At 38.8% G+C, this 22,253-nt stretch overlaps 1 protein-coding gene across 1 annotated transcript; it reads left to right on the forward strand.

Moving 5' to 3' along the window:
* Positions 1–122: 122 nt before the first annotated feature.
* On the forward strand, positions 123–22,253 carry LOC118771568 (low choriolytic enzyme-like). Its single transcript, XM_036519575.1, has 11 exons — positions 123–191; positions 1,060–1,132; positions 1,412–1,477; positions 1,926–2,078; positions 2,343–2,463; positions 3,389–3,567; positions 11,503–11,584; positions 11,844–12,009; positions 21,300–21,374; positions 21,908–21,979; positions 22,185–22,253. The coding sequence occupies exons 1-11, from the start codon at positions 123–125 to the stop codon at positions 22,251–22,253; spliced, it is 1,125 nt and encodes a 374-aa protein (XP_036375468.1).

The raw sequence follows: 22,253 nt of genomic DNA on the forward strand, positions 1-22,253 counted from the left end.
AAGGTTTTACAACAGCCTGGCTAGAGCTTCCGTTGTTCGGGGGAACCCAGCTTCTTTCTGCTCTATATATACTGTAGGTCTGCCAGCACCGCAAAGGAACTGGGACCTGCAATCCATCCATCATGTCTCCTGCCTTTGTGATCACCCTCACCTTCACTCTGCTCTGTGTGGCACACTGTTACCCCTCTAAGGTAAGAAGAAACACCTCACTTTTCATGTATGCATTACAAACCAAAGACTGCATTTTAAATTTAACGTTAAGAGCTGGCAACAGCTGAAAAGACAGCTAATTCACATGCTTACATCAGCTCTTCACCTGTGCACTGACAAGGCTTCCTTGCTCTAATTGGTAAATTTGGTAAAATTGGTATTTGTGATGGAGAAAATAACCCACTGATTGAGAAAAGTAGTAAAATTTCTTTACGGTAATTGTTTTGTGATTCTAAATGGACAAAAATGTTGATGTAATGCACCTAACTTAGGAAATGGTTAGGGCTGACTTAATAAAAATGTTATACATTGAATTTTGGATGTTGTATATATCACTTATTTTTAAATATTTCCTTTTCTTATCCCTTATGTTCTATTATTTGCTACAAATTCATTTGTTTATTTGTTATTATGTTTTTGTATTTAGCTTGTTTTAGGATATTACTGTGGTTTCTCTTATTTAAAAAATAATGAAAGTGAAAATGTTACATCTGTTTGGACATTTTTACACAATACTTAGCTCCACATTTCTTCAGGTTTGTTAATTGCCACACTTGTTAAGTCACAGTTGTTACTTAATACATAAAACAAACTGAACTAATATTGTTTATAATGACATATACTACCTGTATGAATTATGCAACTAATCTCAAGTTCTTGAGGAATGTTTCTAAAATAGTAACTCTCATGAATCAAATACTGGCTAACTACATACTGAAACCAAATACAGTATATGCTTTATTTAGATCCATCTTCAATAAATCCATTCTGATTTGCCACTCTCTGACATGTGCATACTGACATGCATTTTTAATAATCCCCATGTATTCCTTTTATGTATACCTACAGCGGATTTTGTCCGAGACATTGGCTGAAAGAGAAGACAGCCAGGACTTTGAGTATACCCACCATCTGAAATTAAGTGAGATATCTTGAAATCATAATGTTCACACTTACAAACACATGGAAGTCTGGTTCTGATTAATTATTATCAATCAAGTTTTTTATCCATCAGATTCTTTACAATAATGGCGCTCACTTCCGTATGCATACCATGGGCAGCGACTAATGTGCTTCTTTGGGAGAGTGAAGACGTTGAGTCGACATAACTTATTGTTAACTTGAGTGATTACTGTATGTATTGATCTAACTGATTAGATTATTTGGATGCATTAAAATGTGTAATACTCCTCCTTGACAGACAACAGCTTTGAAGAGGAAGAACTCTCTGTTTCAGCCATAATCAAGAAAGCTAACAGGAATATTGGTATGTCACAACTTTGTAAATGTGTTGTTCATTACATTATGTACTGAAGAAGAACTTGGATTTAAATCAATATAAAATTGATTTCACTGCCTTCCCTAATGTTTTTCTTGCACTCGCTCTCACTCCCTGGTCTCCCTCATGTCTTATATCAGGCTTTTATGTCATGAAACAATTAATGGTCCCATTTTTATGTCATTAACATGGAACATCACAAACTGCATCATCATGGAACGAAGCCTGTAGTTATGGATCACAATTTTACAGTGCAGACCCAAAAATGACACTTGAAACTTTAGTCTATAAGTACAGAATACAGAGGGAAGCATTGTACATGTTCCTGATATGTTCTGTGTGCTCTTTGATCTAAAACACAATACTTATTGTAATGCGGTGTTTCATGGAGAATACACTTTTGTTAAACTCATAGTGACTCTGTTCTCTTTTCAAGGGCAAAAGTCTGATAAGCCACTCATCGTCTTTGGAGACATTTCTGTTACTGGTGGGCTGCATAACGCTGACCCCTGCACATCCAGTAAGTGCAAATGGATCAAGTCTCCCAATGGGAAAGTTTACGTGCCCTACGAGATCTCCAACACGTACTGTGAGTAACTTTTACTGACATTAATCCATGTAGCTTATGTGCTAGACACACACTTGGTTAAGGCATCATCATGTGCTGGGAATGTTGTGTCGAATTGTTTGAAAGGAATTGCAGGGCTGGTGCTGGTGTACTGTTGAAACGTTTGAAGACAGAGCAGATTGCTCTCTGATACTGTGTCACGGAGAACAATATGCTTGTGAGAATGACAGTGATTGAGAGTGAATCTGATTAACTCACATGTCGTGAACATGTGCGCTTTGACAGCAACAAGCGAGGTGAGCATCATTCGACAGAGCTTGGAGTCCTTTACCTTCTCCACCTGCATCAGATTCATTCCCTGGAACAACAAGGACAAAGACTATTTGTACATTGCGAGTCACGATGGGTATGTCTGTGTCTTCTTACATTGTGTATTTGTTGTGAATTCTTACTTGACTGTTATGTATTCTTATTTATTTTTTATTTCCTCTGAGATACACAGATACACTTAAAAAATCTGGTCTGCATACCTGGGTTACTAGGGTACTGTGAACTAAACAATATGTTGTGACATGATTTAAAGGTAAAGTCTTAGTAAGCAGAGAAGTGCGCAGATAATTAATTATATTGTACCCTAAGTAAAAGTAATTTCTAATACACACCTGCAGAGTTAGGAAGAAAAAGTTAACAATATTCATTTTTTTGTACAAACCCTTTGTTTAAAATTATGACCCTTTAAGTATTTCTGCCTTGTACAGTACAAGCAGAAGTCTGAGATTCATTAACTTCAAACTATAGATATAGACAGTTTTGAGTTTTCTGAGATCTAGTTTATAAAACATGGGTCCGTTCAGGTTGAAACTGCCATTTAGGTGGATCAATCTGAAGTGAGAATATATGAGAAACCGAGGCCAAGAAGTATATATGAGAACCTAAAGCAGGATCACAAATCACTGTAAAAAATCCAATTGTAAAAAATACAGAAAAAAAGAAAAAAACAATTGTACTTTAATTGGTTGATCCTGCCTTTCTTATCCAGAAAGAAATTGATATAAAGATGAGAAAAATGCGGGTGGGAGAAGTACTGAAAACTACAGAACCTCCTGATTGTAGACCTATGAAAACACAGGGATTATGCACCTTTGATTGTATTTTTCTTTCTTTACAGTCTTCATTTTCTTGTTGCTACCACTCTGCCAGGTGATTTCATGGCCTGTGCATCACTTCACACACTCCCTGAATAAAAGGAACCAGTACCCTTACTGTGTGTTGCCGAATTGAGGAGTCTTGATGTACATTCATTTGTCTCAGTGATCTTCCCTGTGCTCCAGGTGCTTCTCCTCCATTGGGCGACAAGGTGGTTTACAGTTGTTGTCCCTGAATCAGAAGGGCTGCCTCCATCGCCACGTGATCCAACACGAGCTCCTGCATGCCCTCGGCTTTCATCACGAGCACGTGCGCAGCGACCGAGACAAGCACATCGAAATCCTCTTTGAGAACATCGAACCTGGTACACACCACTGCTGGCAGCCACATACCACACACCACTCCCAGTCACATGTTCAGTACAGTGGCATATCCATGCCCTGTGCACTCAGTTTAAGGTCATTTGGAGCCCCCAAGTGGCATCTGAATCTGAATATACACCTGTATCCAGCTGTGCAGTTCTGCATTCTGTGTTTGTCCGAGACTAGTGTTAGCTGTGGCTGGGCTCCCTGAGCTGCTGCTTTGCATTGAAACATAGACACAAAGTTTTACTGATTGGAGGCAGACATTGAATTAATCTTGGGCAGGACTGCTCAGTTAATACGCAGAGATATCTGAAATGTTTCCTGTTTCTTCAAGGTGAGCAGCACAATTTTGTCAAAGTCAACACCAACAACCTTGGGACTCCGTATGACTACAACTCAGTGATGCAGTATGGGAGGTCTGTAAACACAGTATTGCTTGGAGGTTGCACCAATAATGTTCTGAAGACACTGTGGTCATGTTATGACAATTTTCTAACCTTGCTAGAATACAGCAGCATTCAAGAAAAAATTCTATTTCCTATCAAATGATTTGTGAACTGGAACTACAGATAAATTTCCATCTCCCTTAAATCCATCTCTCCATCCCTTTTTAAAGACTTGGTGCAGATCAGGGTCACAGCAGTGCTGCTTTTAATGATAAGCGCATGTGATTGTGCTTTCAGGGATTTCTTCTCCAAAAATGGAAAACCCACCATGATTCCAAAACCGAATGAAAACGTTGAAATTGGGAAAGCCAAAAAGATGAGTCCCAATGACATTCTGCGAGTCAACAAGCTGTACGAGTGCTGTAAGTATTTAAGTTAATATGTTTCACTGGGAATATGCTTATGAAGCCAAGGGAGGGTGTGCATGACTATATCTTGGGCCATGAACTCAGTCAAGAAAAGGGCACTACTGCACAAGGAGCCTAGGAAGTTGGCACATGTGCAGTTGCATAGCCAGCAGCCAAAGCAAGCAATAGGTTTTTATTCATCAGGATGTTAATCATTAATCACTTGTATCGTCTCTTTTGTCTTAGAATGAGGAGGATGCAAGTGATTGAAGAGCCTGTGTATGGGTTTAACATGAGAGAGAAATTTACAGCAAGCATGCTGGGGTGTCACTTTGCTTGTGCTTGTAGCTTAGAGTGACATGCTCATGAACCAATAAAGAATCCAATTTCTTTACTTGCCCGAGAGTAAAAATAAAATTAGAATGCATCTCATGGAAGATGGCAAACAAGACCACAGTGCAGCCTTGTAAGATGTGTCAAAGTGAACTGCTCTCTGAATAGGCCTGTACAAATACATATTGCTTTGCAATTGTCAATAAAGGCATACATTTGTGATCTCAGTGCTGTTTTTGGCACTGATGATTCACTGACGGTTCTTGTGTGGTTATTGGTGTCCTACATGTGCAAATGATTCATGCCACTTTATTAGATGTGTAAGTTGCACTGTGTAAGATCTTCTGCTAAATAACAATAACGTAACCTGCATCTGTGACTAATGTAATGCTTGTCTGTTTCATTATTTTCTGGTTCTAAACACTGTGTGGAGTTCTATCATCCTATTCAGTTTACATCATCAACATATTTCTGATTAAAGTGTTCAAATATACAGGAAGCAGAAATGAATGATACTTTGCAATAATACCAAAACTAACCACAAGTGATATTCGTCATGTGACATAGCTTTGTGCACACATTGATGAGGTAGAGCCACATGGCTGGTTTTGTGAAGTTGTGGTGAGAGGGTGACTCAAAGCTCTGGGTTTAAAATCCAGATTGTTTCCTTATCTACAATCAATGCACTTCTGGGAAATGACAAATTTCCTATTTTATTTTCTTTTGTGGTTTTGTTTAGTTTTTTTATTATTATTATTTTTCCCCTTTTCACACCCAGTTTTAGTCACCAGTTATGCTTTTAAGTTTGTCACCAGCACAATGATATCCACTCAACTAACCTGAGCATGGGGCAGGGCACATGCAATCCTTCGATACACAGGCATGCTTGCCACAAGTATTTTCCTGCACTACAACCCCCACAATGCACCAGGAAGCAAACATTGTCTGAGGAGCGGCGCACTCTCCTGACATTGAGTAGCCCACAGGCGCACCGCACGAGTCCCACTGTGTCAAGAGCAGAGGGGACCTGCCTACCTCCATTCAGGCAGAACGAAGCCAGGTTGTTCTGCTTATGAGCACAGCCAATTTTCAAACCAAGGCCATGAAGCTAAAGCTGCACTTGAAACGTTGCTTTTAATGTCTGGGACACTCAGCAGCCTTCATTACATGAGTTTCATTTTGTCCTCAGATAGGTTAAGCTCGGTTGTTCACAAGCAGTCAATGTCAGGAGCTGTGGGACGCCCCACAGACCATCCTGCTGCCCCCTCAGGAATCCACCACCGGCCCCACCAAGCAGATCACAGACACAGAGGCAAATAATAAAGTAACCATTCTATTCATTTCTGCATTCATGAATTGCACTTGACCAATTTTTAAAGACTGTGCTGGAGCTCACAGATGTTATCTTGTTGTGACAAATTTAGGTGTGATGTGTTGCAAAGGAAGTCGCAAAAATACACATATTTTGGGTGGCTATCTTCCTCAATCTGTTGCCGGTTTTCATTACTGTGCCAGTTTGTTGATGATGTTTTTCAAACAGTCATACAAAATGAACATACACATTTATATTTTAAATATCTAGACTGAATAAAGCCTGACCTGATGCCTCTGTAAATTCAGAGAATATAACTCCCCCAAACAACATTAAACCAGGAAAAGAGAGGTTGACACTGGCAACAGAACTGATTGCTGGACTTGAATGGATTAAAGCCTGTTTCATTAGACATACACTAGATATGCCACAAACCAGTCCTTTATAGTGAATGACTATGCGTGTGATAATGAGCAAAGTTTAGCATCACAGCTCTCTGCTCTGTAGAGAATATCTGCATTAGCACTGTAGTAACTTTCAATAGTTTTATCTGTTTGCTATATCATACAGTACATGCTCGAAAGCCTTTTCTCACCAGTTCCTGCTCCAAGAAACACTTTTGTCATATTGTGCCAGTTTGTATATGTTGCTTTTAAAAAGTCATGCAAGATTAACATATAAATCTATATTTTAAAAATCTAGACTGAATAAGGCCTGACCTGATGCCTCTGTAAATTCAGATGGAAGTTTATAAAACATGAGTTCAGAACTCAGCAGGTGGTTACTTGCAGTAAAGCAGCTCAAAATGACTGCTCGTGTTTGCAAAGAAACAGTCGTGATTAGCTAGGAAAATCTTGACAAGCTTGCATGTCTTTTTTGAACAATACATTTAATCTAAAATGCCTTCAACCACAGTCCTTTAGGAATGCAGTTGTGCTGGTTTAAATTGGTGTTAATTGTGTCAAGCCCTTACTGATTCATAGTTCATAGTCCATAGTCACTCCAGTCTGGCAATGCAAATGTGATGCAATGAAATGACAAAAAGTGCATAAATGATTAATTGGATCAGTGACCACTGGTTCATCAAATGAGACAAAAAAACATCTGAGTAATTCATAGAAAAGGACTGAACCATAAAGTGTTAATACTAAATTCCTATTTTCATTTCTACCAAGTGGTGCAAGTGGTAAATTTGAGAATCGTGTTTTATTGTCAAAACTCATTGATGTTAAAAATGGCCATAGTCCAGACAATATATTACTGCCATTTACAAAATAAAGCATTGTGTGTTCTTTTCACAGTGTGGTGTTGTATGTTATTTCATATTGTTAGAGGAATCATCAATGAAAAGGAAAACTACAGAAGCACCTCATGTTTATGGTGTTAGTCCAAATAACATCTGAAGAGTACCATCTAAAGGGACTGGATTTTATAAATGAGGTAATATACTGTATAAAAGTAAACAGAAATGTACGTGGTAGTATCGTAACAGAATCACAGTGCGATAAAACTGTAGGATTTAAATGAATAAGGAAATGGTTTGGCTCTAATTTAATTTCGTGTTGACTGTCATCAGTGCATCTTGTTTCTTTTTCTACTTTCTCTCGTAATTTAATTACATTTTTCTGTTTTAACAGCTAAGAAGGAAGGTGCAGTCTTTGCCTGGTGACAACTTTAGCTGAAACTGATAAGGTTTTACAACATAATTTTAGCAGCCTGGCTAGAGCTTCCGTTGTTAGGGGGAACCCAGCTTCTTTCTGCTCTATATATACTGTAGGTCTGCCAGCACCGCAAAGGAACTGGGACCTGCAATCCATCCATCATGTCTCCTGCCTTTGTGACCCTCACCTTCACTCTGCTCTGCGTGGCACACTGTTACCCCTCTAAGGTAAGAAGAAACGCCTCACTTTTCATGTATGCATTACAAACCAAAGACTGCATTTTAAATTTATCGTTAAGAGCTGGCAACAGCTGAAAAGACAGCTAATTCACATGCTTACATCAGCTCTTCACCTGTGCACTGACAAGGCTTCCTTGCCCTAATTGGTAAATCGAGTATTTGTGATGGAGAAAATAACCCACTGATTGAGAAAAGTAGTACAATTTCTTTACGGTAATTGTTTTGTGATTCTAAACGGACAAAAATGTTGATGTAATGCACCTAACTTAGGAAATGGTTAGGGCTGACTTAATAAAAAAGTTATACGTTGAATTTTGTATGTTGTGTATATCACTTATTTTTAAATATTTCCTTTTCTTATCTCTTATGTTCTATTATTTGCTACAAATTCATTTGTTTATTTGTTATTATGTTTTTGTATTTAGCTTGTTTTAGGATATTACCGTGGTTTCTCTTATTAAAAAAATAATGAAAGTGAAAATGTTACATCTGTTTGGACATTTTTACACAATACTTAGCTCCACATTTCTTCAGGTTTGTTAATTGCCACACTTGTTAAGTCACTGTTGGTACTCAACAATATTATAAAATATTGTTTATAATGACATATACTACCTGTATGAATTATGCAACTAATCTCAAATTCTTGAGGAATGCTTCTAAAATAGTAACTCTCATGAATCAAATACTGGCTAACTACATACTGAAACCAAATACAGTATATGCTTTATTTAGATCCATCTTCAATAAATCCATTCTGATTTGCCATTCTCTGATATGTGCATACTGACATGCATTTTTAATAATCCCCATGTATTCCTTTTTTGTATACCAACAGCGGATTTTGTCTGAGACTTTGGCTGAAAGAGAAGACAACCAGGACTTTGAGTATACCCACCATCTGAAATTAAGTGAGATATCTTGAAATCATAATGTTCACACTTACAAACACATGGAAGTCTGGTTCTGATTAATTATTATCAATCAAGTTTTTTATCCATCAGATTCTTTACAATAATGGCGCTCATCTCCGTATGCATACCATGGGCAACGAGTAATGTGCTTCTTTGGGAGAGTGAAGACGTTGAGTCGACATAACTTATTGTTAACTTGAGTGATTACTGTATGTATTGATCTAACTGATTATATTATTTGGATGCATTAAAATGTGTAATACTCCTCCTTGACAGACAAGAGCTTTGAAGAGGAAGAACTTTCTGTTTCAGCCATAATCGAGAAAGCTAACAGGAATATTGGTATGTCACAACTTTGTACAGTAAATGTGTTGTTCATTACATTATGTGCTGAAGAAGAACATGGATTTAAATCAATATAAAATTGATTTCACTGCCTTCCCTAATGTTTTTCTTGCACTCGCTCTCACTCCCTGGTCTCCCTCATGTCTTATATCAGGCTTTTATGTCATGAAACAATTAATGGTCCCATTTTTTATGTCATTAACATGGAACATCACAAACTGCATCATCATGGAACGAAGCCTGTAGTTATGGATCACAATTTTACAGTGCAGACCCAAAAATGACACTTGAAACTTTAGTCTATAAGTACAGAATACAGAGGGAAGCATTGTACATGTTCCTGATATGTTCTGTGTGCTCTTTGATCTAAAACACAATACTTATTGTAATGCGGTGTTTCATGGAGAATACACTTTCGTTAAACTCATAGTGACTCTGTTCTCTTTTCAAGGGCAAAAGTCTGATAAGCCACTCATCGTCTTTGGAGACATTTCTGTTACTGGTGGGCTGCATAACGCTGACCCCTGCACATCCTGTAAGTGCAAATGGATTAAGTCTCCCAATGGGAAAGTTTACGTGCCCTATGAGATCTCCAAAAAGTACTGTAAGTAACCTTTACTGACACTGAATCCATGTAGCTTATGTGCTAGACACACACTTGGCTAAGGCATCATCATGTGCTGGGAATGTTGCGTCGAATTGTTTGAAAGGAATTGCAGGGCTGGTGCTGGTGTACTGTTGAAACGTTTGAAGACAGAGCAGATTGTTTTGTGATACTATGTCATAGGGGAAAAATGATTGCGAGAATGATTGTGATTGAGAGCGAGTGTGATTAACCTAAATGTCGACGTGTGCTTTGTCAGTGCAAAACGAGACATATATAATTGAAGAGGGTCTGAAATCCTTTACCTCCTCCACCTGCATCCGATTCAGGCCCCGGAAAAAGGAGGAGGACAAAGACTATTTGTATATTATGACTGGCAGAGGGTATGTGTGTGTCTTTATTAATTACGTATTTTTGTATATGTATTGTTGTGTATTCTCATTTGACCTTTTTTTTTTCATTTTTTTAATCTCCTCTGAGAGACCCGCATAAAAAATTTGGTTTATATACCCGGGCTTTTAGGGTACTGTGAATTACTGTGAACAGAATTCCTTATGTCTGTATGTATTCTCAGAAGCAGCATTGTAAAGCCAGACAATCCTGAACTACAGTAGTGTTTTTTTATAGAGGGCACAACCTTATTTTCAGTTTGGGTGTTTCACTCCTGACATATTTCAACAACTAAGTACTACACTGTTTTCTGTTGTCATCTTTAGAATTTCTAGTGCCTCTAATTTATATTCCATCTTACATGAAATGCAAGACCTTTAAGAATAAACCATGCCCTGAGCTGGAATTATCAATGTTGATACAATGCACGTTACTCACAAGGTTGTTTATTTCATAAGATAATTCTGCATTTCTATTCTAAACCAAGTCACACAACTTACTGCGGTACAGTCTATGCATACCCAGGGATGTTACACTCCTGAAAGAATTCATACCAAGATGAGATCAATACAAGTGGGAGGAATAATAAAAAGCAGACAACATCCACATTAAAAAACTTGGTTATATATTTGATTCTCTGTTTTTTTTTTTATTACAGTCTTCATTTTGTTGTTGCTGCCACCCTGCCAGCTGATTTCACAGTCTGTGCATCACTTCATACACTCTCTGAATAAAAGGAGCCAGTACTCTTATTGTCATGCACTGTGGTGTGCTGCAGAAATCTGACACACATTCAGCATTTGTCTCAGTGATGTTTCCCGTGCTCCAGGTGCCAGTCATTCATAGGGCGACAAGGTGGTCGTCAGGACTTGTACTTGGATCGGAAGGGCTGCCTCCATCGCCACGTGATCCAACACGAGCTCCTGCATGCCCTCGGCTTTCATCACGAGCACGTGCGCAGCGACCGAGACAAGCACATCGAAATCCTCTTTGAGAACATCAAATGTGGTACGCACCACTGCTGGCAGCCACATACCACACACCACTCCCAGTCACATGTTCAGTACAGTGGCATATCCATGCCCTGTGCACTCAAAATAAGGTCATTTGAAGCCCCCAAGTGGCATCTGAATCTGAACATACATCTATATCCAGCTGTGCAGTTCTGAATTCTGTGTTTGTCCGAGACTAGTGTTAGCTGTGGCTGGGCTCCCTGAGCTGCTGCTTTGCATTGAAACATAGACACTAAGTTTTACTGATTAGAGGCAGACATTGAATTAATCTTGGGAAGGACTGCTCAGTTAATACACAGAGATATCTGAAATGTTTCCTGTTTCTTCAAGGTGAGCAGCACAATTTTGTCAAAGTCAACACCAACAACCTTGGGACTCCGTATGACTACAACTCAGTGATGCAGTATGAGAGGTCTGTCAGCACAGTATTGCTGGGAGGTTGCACCGTAATGGTCTGAAGACATCTTCGTAATGTTACAACAATTTCCTAACCCTGCCAGAATACAGCAGAAATCAGGGGAACTTTCCATTTACTGTCAAATGATTACTGAACTGGAACTACAGATAAATTTACATTTAATTCCATCCCTCTGTCCCTTTTTTAAGGGCTTTGTGCAGAACTGGGTAACAGCAGTGCTGCTTGATGACACTACATGTGCTTGTGCTTTCAGGTGTGCGTACTCCAAAAACGGATGGCCAACCATGATTCCAATTCCGGACAAAAACGTGGAAATCGGGACAGCCAAAAAGATGAGTCCCAATGACATCCTGCGAGTCAACAGGCTGTACAAGTGCCGTAAGTACTGTTTCCTGGAGCGCTCAGGAAATGCGAGGGATGTATGACCATCTTTGGCCTTGACCTCAGCTGAGAAAGGGAAACAAAATAATTGAAATCTGTGAACATGTGTGACAGCACAACCAAGCAAGCAGCAGGCTTAACAACTGTAAAACACAGCGCTGACTTACAGCCAGGGGAAGTCTGGGTACTTTTACATGAGAGACCAGTGAACTCAAATTTCAACAAAGCAGCACACTATTGATGATGTAACAATGACTTTCTGGTTTACCTCATTCCTACATTGTTCTGAAGGACCTGTCTTTTGTCCAAATCACTGGCTCACAGAACACAAAAATGTTGTGGTGTGGTGCATAATTTTTGTATGTTCGTTTATTTTTTTCAGGACATTAATCACATGTACTATCTCTTTCCTATTTGGAACAGATGGCTACGAGTGATTGAAGAGCTGGAGTTGGCACTGGTTTCATACAAATGATAAATTCACAGCTAGCATTTTGCTTTGTCTTTGCTTGTAGCTTGGAGTGAAATGATCATAATCCAATAATGCAAAAATGCAACTCATATTCAAGCAGCATGGCAATATAAGCTTTTAGGATATAATAATCCTAACAATGTAGGCTGATAAGATATATTAAATTTAATGCTATAGGCTTTTAAGATGTGTTGAAGCTAACAATGTAGGCTAATAAAATATACCTGAACAGCTGTGAAAAATGCTTTGGATTGTTTGCCTCTTTCATGATCCTTGGGTTGTAAAGGCTGTGCTGTGTTTCCCATCCAAAATACATTTTTACAGCATAACCTGACTTCTTATTGAAATTATTGTTGATATAACTGGAGAGAGAGCAAAAATTAATTATATATGGAAGTAACAGCCAGCTATCCACAAGCAGTAACTGCCACCTCTCATGACTTTCTGCACAAAGTCATATCATTAAAACAAAAATGTCATACATGAAATGCTACTATCATTTAAATATGCAGTGGTGTAAGAGAATCTGTTCATAGTCATCGCTAGGGTTCAGAGCCACACTCTCTGAACTGTTCTGTTTTCTCTGTTCTGAGAAAACTCCAGTGTAACACTATCTTACAAAGTAGGTGTCATTGAGTCTTTCTCACAGATGTGCTTCTTAGTCCCCTCAGCTCTGTCCCCTGGTCCTTCTGGTCTGTGTGGTCTGTTCTTCGCTGGGTCCAGCTGGCAGCCCTAGTGATGTCACTGTGTTGCGCCATTCTGCGGTGTGGCTGCAGCGTATCACAGAGCTCTGTCACTGTGGTGTGCTCCTGGAGAGGAAGAGGGCCCCAAATACCCCATGATGAAGAGCAGAACAGCCCAGTCATGATGAGAAAATGTATCATAGCTGGGGGAGGAGCTAGAGTTGGGATGGGTGGGCAGGAGCACCCAAGATTCGATACTAACTGACAGATCAGAGTGACCAATATTGCAGCAGCGTTGTACAGCAGCAGGCCTCAGAACTGTGTCACTTGAGTGGCCACATTAGAACAGAGCAGAGTGCATTTTTCTCTCAGGCCTTGTCAATGACTCCACACACCAGTAGGTGATGCTGTCACTTTCCTCTACATGTTTTTGTGGGTTTGTCTACAGAAATAGACTGAACGTTTGGTGTAGAGATGCTGGCTTTCACAAAAACAGAACAGAGAGAGCAAACGTAAAATAATACGAAGGTATTGCAAATACTCATCACGACTATTGCATATGCATGTAAAAGATGCTGGCACACACCCATATGACATACTCACACACACACACACATATACACACCTATGAGACATATTTCATATTTATTTTTGGGCATTTCATATATGTATTTGAGTGTGCACATTTTGTATTTGTGTGGTGCATAGGTGGGTGTACGTGTGAACATTTAATGTGAGTGTACGTGTGTATTTCATACTGTATGTGTGTGAGCAAAATCTGATGTATATTTAGTGGGGCATCTCATAATGCCAAGGAACGAGCAGAAACCAGGCACAGCACCAAGCAGCACTCGCAAGTAGGAAAGCACATTTACAGTAAGAATACACTGCACACATGCACATATGCTCACACACACATACATGTGCACGCATACACACACACACAACGGTATGCAACCAAGTAACACTGCAGCGAGCAACAGCTGTGGATGTGGTGAGCTCATCTCTGCATGTCTAATGCCTCTGATGTTCGTTTAACACCTGAAATGCAACATCAGTGACTGACACCTCTGATTGAACAGCAAGCATGTGGGCATCCCACACACCGTACAGAGCAGGCAGAAGTCATGCAGAGCCACACAGTTTCCTCCCCACACCACCCCGCTGATTTTGGTGGCCTTAACATGTTTAGCAAATGCAGCCTAATGGTAACTCATAGCTGTCTGATAGCAGGGCAGGTGGGTAGAATGGGCAATCTTTGATATTTATATTCAAACCCATCCATAGACGTGTATGTAAACCCCCAAGGGTGCGCTCACATACACAGACACACATACACGCAAACAGGTAAGAATGGATTAAGCTGATCCAGGGTGTGATTATCTTCAGTGATCATATCCTCAGGAAGAAACATTCCCAGCATATTCTATTTGTGTTCCGTGTGATATTTGTCTTAATTTTTCGGTGTCACTGCGTTACTTTCAGTAAACTTTGTCCCCACAGCTCTATCCCACTGTCCAGCCTGTGTGGTCTGCTCTTTGTTGGCAGCTGCTGGCGTCTCTGGTTTCCACCACATTGCTGTGTCCCAGGAGAAACTGAGGACTCCAAATAGAAAGATGTCTTCATTACCAGGATATGCGCCACAGCTAGAACAGGGGGTTGCCTTAACGCAGTCAGCAGATGTATTGTGAAATTTTTAAGATGGACAAGCAAGTGTTAAACGCCAGCTGAAATGGGTTAATGGGATATTAAAATACAAAGAATGTGTGTCAAACACGCCACTGAGAAGTCAGTCAGGACACCGACCAAGTGATATGATTGACAATGTATACAGTGAAACCTGCCAGAGGCACAAGCACTCTGAGACGCATGCTTAGAGAAGCCACAAGCCACATTTTCCATTTATCAGCATCACGGTTACTTTATTTTAAACGTCCAAACCCACTTGATGTTTTGTGAATAAAAATAGACTTGTGAGCTTGCAACAACTGGAAAGCTATACCTACTGTCATCTAAGTAAATGCAATGTATTTTATCATTAATAAAAAAATTTAAGTCATAACAGAAGCTGATTTTCAGTAATCTTTATTGTCTTTCAAAGATGACATTCAAGATGAGTGCCTGCAAATTAAAAGTTAACTTAGTTTTTTCTTGGAGTGTTCCTGCATTTTTGCAGCTCATCTAATTACTTAGCATTAAATCCTTAAGTTCTCTTCAGTAGTACACTGGTGTCTATAGAGTGAGATATGCATCATAAACCTATGCCTTTTTAATTAATGGTCAGTCAGTGAATTTACTTGCCCCCCCTTTTGATTACTAAAATAGGAACAGATATATGGGGAGGAAAAGGGATGTTGTTAACAGCTGGCACAAAGAGGAACTGGTGAGTGAGATTTTTATTTGGATGGGACAGGTTTGTTAATTGTGTAGAACTTGTCTGAAAATTCTCCTCCCAAATCTCTTTTTGAATTTAAATTACCGACGCAAATTAAAAAAAGAAAATATGTTTCTCCAATATGAGACAAAGTTGTATAGCCTTATTTAGAAACTGCAAGTTATAACAGAATACTAACCATTGTCACTCTTTGAAAGTTTTATGTGCAATTTGCAGTATTGTAATGCACTTTGTCAGCTCATATGCATCATATATCATTCATTTAGCACCAAAATGTGACACCTCTGTCGGAATAACATCTCACGCTCTACAGAGACCGTGCACGCTTACAACTCAGTAAAATGCTGCTGCAATATTCTGCAGGGACATCAGAGGAGGGAGATCCTGATTTGCCAATCTGACCTTTTCACTTAGCCAATTAGCTATCCATCTTCCTCCACAGAAAGTAGTTATTAATTAACATGTCAATAACACTTGGCAAAGTAGCCTGAAATGTCATTTTTATTTTTGCAGCTAGTTATTTATGTATTTATAAAGCTAGACAGCAAGGTAGGCAACAGCAATTATAGATGAGTTATGATATCATCAGCCTCTTTGGGGGCCCTCAAAATGAACAACGTTTCACAGTTTCTAAGTGTTCATGTTGCATGAAACTACCAGAATGCAATCAAGATTGCTATACTAGTTTGAAATGAATTCATTCAAAAAATGTCTTTGATTTCTTTGGCTTCATTGATCAAAGATAAGGTTTGAAACAAATGCAATGTTGTGGGCAAATGCAATGAAAATTATCATAATCAATTTAGTTACAGTAAATTCATTTTTGCATTTTAAGTAACTATTAAAATGGTTGCCCTGTGTCTCTCATCTGCTTCACTTTCCCTGGTGTCACTGTGTTTTATTTATCTTTAAGAAACGGAAACTGAGATACACTGAAAGAGCTTCTTCACTGAAATACAGGAAGCCAGCAACACTCTCAGTGCTGGTATCTGCTGGGTTCACGTGTGTCATGGAGTCTCTTCATTTTCTGATTCTTCTCTGGGCTGCTCTCTCTGGTAAGGATGATTTAAATCAATCTTTACTCTGCATTAATTCCATCCTTAAATAGACTGGCCAACAGGCAGAATGTTCTCTAGTGAGTTCCCATTTTCACAATATTTATAAAAAAGTCACATTTTTTATGACAGACCTTTCAGTTTAACCAAACCATGTACTGGTGTCCTTGGAATGTAAAATAATAAACTCTTTTAAGGATTATTCTTAAGGTCTGCCCGAAAATGAAAATGAAACAATGAAGGTGAAGGTGAATGATTATTTCACCATGTTTGTCTGACAAATTGTATGTATTCTTCCCTCACAGGAGCAGAGAAGCTGTCATCTGTGAGTGAAATAATTGGACGGGAAGGAGGATCAGTCAGTGTTCTCTGTCATTATGACCTCAAGTACAGACACAATGAGAAATTCTGGTGCAAAGGCCTCGCAACAGAAAGCTGCAGTGTTCTCATACAGACAGGATCTTTCTCTAAAGCTACTGAAAAACTAACAATCAGAGATGATCAAACTTGGGGAGTGTTCATTATCACAATGAGGAGCCTGAAGAACAGTGAAACAGGATATTACTGTTGTGGTATAAAAACAGAAGACCAGCATGAAAGATTTCTAGTCTATCTCTCTGTGTACGCAGGTAATCATTACAAAGAAAACATGTACAGAGCAAGACACTTTAAACTGCAGAACAATTATTCACCTTATTCTAGGCCAGGAGTTATCTGAGGCTTAAACAATTACATGCATTAAGTAATGTATGAGTGTTCTGTTTACAGATGGCCTGTCAATCAACAGTGACAGTAGCTTGTTTACGGCACAGGAGGGAGGATCAGTCACTGTCTCCTGTGGATACAGTAAGAAGTACTCACCCATGCGTAAATACTGGTGTAGAGGGATGCATCCAAAGGAGAATCTGACAAGATCTGAGTCTCCCAATTCCCTCAGTGATAGAGTTTCAATCACAGATAACATCACACTTGAGATATTCACTGTGACTATGACCAGACTGCAGAGGACAGACTCAGACTGGTACTGGTGCGCTGTAGACACAGTTAGAGTCCCCATTTACATCACAGTCACTCCAGGTAAGACATATATGTTTTAAACTTTAAATCGTTATCAGAATAAATGATTTGCCTTTAAATTTTGAGGTGAGAAGCATTCAAAATGGGACATCATAATGGACCACCATCAAAATCTTTATCAAGCTTAATATTAAAATACTGCACATATAAAAATGTCTTTAGGTGTGCAAATATTCTTTTACTATACGTGAAGATTGGCCTAAGCTCTTAAACTGTGTAACTAATAACCAGTTATCACCAGCATCTGCAGACCACCATGAGTTCTTAAAGACATGAATGTGGGTGTCAGTACAAGAGATAAACTGAACCAGACATTAAGCCACGGTCCTTGAATGCTCTCCAGAAGCAACTGAAGTTATATGAGCTTGTGTTGACATTTCTAGTATCCACATTTCTGACATGGGTGATTGCTTGTAATGTGTATTTTTTAAAATATTGTATTTGTGTGGGTATTGTATGTTGTTTACCCTTGTAGAAATGATTTTGATCTAAAGTGAATTCATAGTAAAATAAAAGTTAATGACAACAACTAAACTAAATGAAACATAGGTTAGGGTTTTGCCATAACATTTATATGCAAATACAACAGAATCACACAGAGAGTATGTTTTGATCGGAGAACTCTTGGCCTGTCTGAAAAAAAAAATTCAAAATATTTAACTTCAACGATGAATGCACTGCCATGATGGGAGTTCAATGCTTCAGCAGGGGTGAATGTTGTGTTTCGGTGTTCAGCAACACAGCAGATAGCATGCAACAATATTTCATTTCAATGATCTCAACTTCATTTGGATTGGTTTGTGTCTCTTAGCAGCAAGTACATCACACCAGTCATCAGTCCATCCCAGTGTTACAGCTGCAGCTACCAGCAGGAAAGACACATCTGAGGAAGGAGCAGAAACCACCTGGTACAGCACCAAGCAGGGGTCTCACAGCACAGAGACACAAAGGTAACAATGCATGGATACAAACACATGTATAAATGCTCAAACATACACAATATACGAAGACACTCAAAAATATCAATCTGCAAAATGTTCAATATATGGTTCAACCTTCATTAGAAAGCAATCTGCAACTGTTCGCTTCCTTTTTGTAAACCATTACTCTTTGCTATTTCAAAAAGTTGTCACATCAGTTGAATACTAGTAACTCAAAGAATCTTAATGTGAAATAAAACTGGCTCAGCTTATGTGGAAAAAGTAAGCCTGCGTACATAGTGATATGCACCCAAATATCGCTGTAGAGACCAACAGCTATGAATGTGGTGAGCTTATCTGTCTGTCTGTATGTTCTGATGACGTTTGTTTAACACCAAAATTGTGACACCGCTGACTGACACATCTGACTGAACAACAAGAATGTGTTCCTCTCACATACCATGAAGAACACACTTAGCTTACACACAGAGGAGGAAGCTCCTACTCAGTCAAGCAGTGACTGAGTAATCTCTGGTGCCCGGTTCATGCAAATTTGGTGTGTCAAAGTATGTGTCAAAGTATGTGTCTTAAGAGCAAGATTTATGTAGCATTACACTGAGACAATACAGAGATTTAAACATCAATGTCTTATCAACAGTCCATTTACTTACTATTTGAAATATCTCTGTAAACATAAAATAGGCATGATTCAAAATATAATCTTATTGAAATGGGTAGTAATCTGACACTGTGACTTAAAATAGATTTTCACTTTATTTGTGCATGTGTGTCTCACACTTTCTCACTTTCTCCCTTTCTCTCTCTTTCTCTTCCTTCATCTTTCTCTCACATACATATATTCACAACCATTGTGCTAATGGTAGCTGTGTGTATTAATGGTGTATGCTTGGCTTCCCTTTCATTTTCTTACAGTACTTCTGAAAATAAGCAAATTTGGACCGTTGTTATTGTGGCCTGCAGCATCCTCTTTCTGTTCCTGGTGACTGCTGTTATTTTCACCGTCAGAATGAAGAGCAACACAAGAGGCAAGTTCTACTGCGTTGCTTCCTAAAAGCTGTTCCCACTACTCTCTCTTAACAAGGAACATTCAACAATTCCCACAGCACAGTTCAACTGGTCACACCACTGGCATTTTGATGTTGTCATGGCCTTCTCTACCTCAGACATTCTGAGAAAGCTTGCTTGTGGAATGTTCTATCTGCTGCTAAGACATGTTGAACTCTGACATAATACTAAGCATTATGATTGGCTGTGATTAAAGGAGGTGGACCTACAAATGGCAGCGTCCCTCATACATTCACTCACTGATTTACACTCTGATTGCAAGGCAGTAACTTCCCTAAATGAAAAGCAGTACCTTGTTACATTACTACAGGCCCCTGAAGACTTTCACTTCTTTTAATAACAATCTATTAAATGCATTTAAACCCATGTTGTGGATAGAAAGTGAAAGTGTCTAGATTTGATTTATAGTGCAGATGTGAGAAGATTGTCCCATGAGGTCATATGGTTATCAATTATTTTTTTACTAGATATATAGTAATACAGCAAATTCAGAATATGTTTGAGAATTATAGTAAAAATGGGTTGTTAGCATTTTTTTAACTAAGGGATAACAACAGATGCACCTTAAACTTGAAATATTAATTTATTTAATACATCGAAATTCAGCAATTACATTAATGCTCACATTTGACTTGGACCTAGCACTGTGTTCACCACTGCCTTAGATCCAAAGTCTTCACCTTTTCTGCTTTATTTAAAATGTTTTTCATTGTCAGTTGTGATTATTTTAACAGCTTCACTTTTCATTTCTCCCAGTTCTACCCTCCCAATGACTGGCACAGAGATTTGTGAGAAATTGTAAAGAGAGAAGTAAACAATTGTTTAGGGAACCTTTTATTTGAATTGTTCATAAACCTCACTGGTTGCCTAGTAAGACTGAGTAAGACAGCATTACTATTGTTTCATTACATTTTTATTTTGTTTGAAATTTAGGTACAAAGACAACAACAGAAACCCAGGAACATGGAGAGAATGAACAAGTAAGTCAGTAGTAAGCCAGTAACTGGATTTTTTTTCTTGTGTTCTCTTCCTTTCTAACTTCAAAGTAACAGTCACGTGTGCTAAACCTCAACATATCTGTGTCTATGTGTTAAAGGAGAAATCAATGGTCCTTTAGAATGCATGGTTCTGAAGTCTGTATTTAAAGCAGCTACAAAAAATTATGTGACTGACTGTTCAGCAAAGACACTGGCTCAAGCCAGGCTGAGCCCTGTTGTCAAGTTTTGGCCCATTTATGTAACAAACTATGTAAAACAAGCGGTTGACTGTAACAGGGATTCTTCAGCGGCAGGGGACAGGTGGCTTCAGTAACTCTTTGGGCTCCTGCTGCACCAGCACCCCCTAGTGACTCAACAGGGTCCTGGTTGTCCACAGTGAGAGACAGGCTGCTCCTCTAATCAGTGCTATCTCTCCTGTAATATGCTTTTTTGACTCTTTACCTGTCCATTTTTTTGCTTTGTGTTTTTGGTTTCTATTTGATTTATAGCAGTAGCTAATTCATAGCTGTTGTCATGCTTTGGTTTGAATTTAAGTGATAAATAGCAAAATAAATACTGTAGCAAAATGTGTACAAAATGCAATTTTAGGCTTCTTTATTTAACTGTAAAATGTATGAACACAAGCTGTTTGTATCCTTTCAGTGTGTGGACGAGAGGACAGAGGATGTTAAGTACACTGAGGTGTCCTTTCAGAAGAAGGCCAGGAAGCACACAGAGGTAACACTCACTGTGTGGGATTGGAATACCACAGCATGATGATGTGTTTCCCATTGATACTCTCCCACTGCCACCCTGATGACAATCAGCCAGGTTCTCCTACATTCTTCACTCAGTCTATAACTGGCCCTGTTTTACAGGATGTTGATAAAGCACATCTGCAGTCTTTATGTCTGAAAATAAAACGAAAATGTATGGTCGATACATATCGTTTATATTGGCCTATATAATATATATATAATATCATTCTAATAACATATGTTAGCTTATATATTATTATGACAGACTGTTGACTTTGCATGACACATCCAAACATTTTTCAGAAGATTGCTTTTAAGTGGAAAACATAAAATGTATTCCAATATGACCTACATGTTGAATATTTTAGATACTTGAATAAATAAGAAACTACAGCCAATTTTAACAGGAGAGTCATATATGTCCTTTAATATGGTCCTCCAATGGGTCAGTTTAATAATGTACTGAAAATATAGCCTGTTATACTACTTAGTATTGATCCTTTTTCTCAAAAGAAGGAACAGGGCTCAGATGATGTGCAGTACGCTGAAGTGTCACTTCAGAAGAAAACCAAGAAAAGGATGAAGGTAATCATCAGCTACATTCTTAACAATCAGCGCTTTTTTCACAGACATGTATGGTGAATATACAGTAAACCACATGAAAGCATGCATCATCATGGTTAGTGTGCAGACTTCCCTGACAGGAATCGAAATCCACTTGAATCCTCTCATAAATTGTGAAGCCCCAAATGATGTCTTTGTGGAGGAACTGACTGTTCACCTCTTTCAGCAAACCAGTGACCTTGACAACACGGTCATCTACTCTGACATCAGCTTCCAGAAGACCACAGAGCAGTAG

Source organism: Megalops cyprinoides, chromosome 24 (genome assembly GCF_013368585.1).
Source record: "Megalops cyprinoides isolate fMegCyp1 chromosome 24, fMegCyp1.pri, whole genome shotgun sequence".
Lineage (NCBI taxonomy): Eukaryota > Metazoa > Chordata > Actinopteri > Elopiformes > Megalopidae > Megalops > Megalops cyprinoides.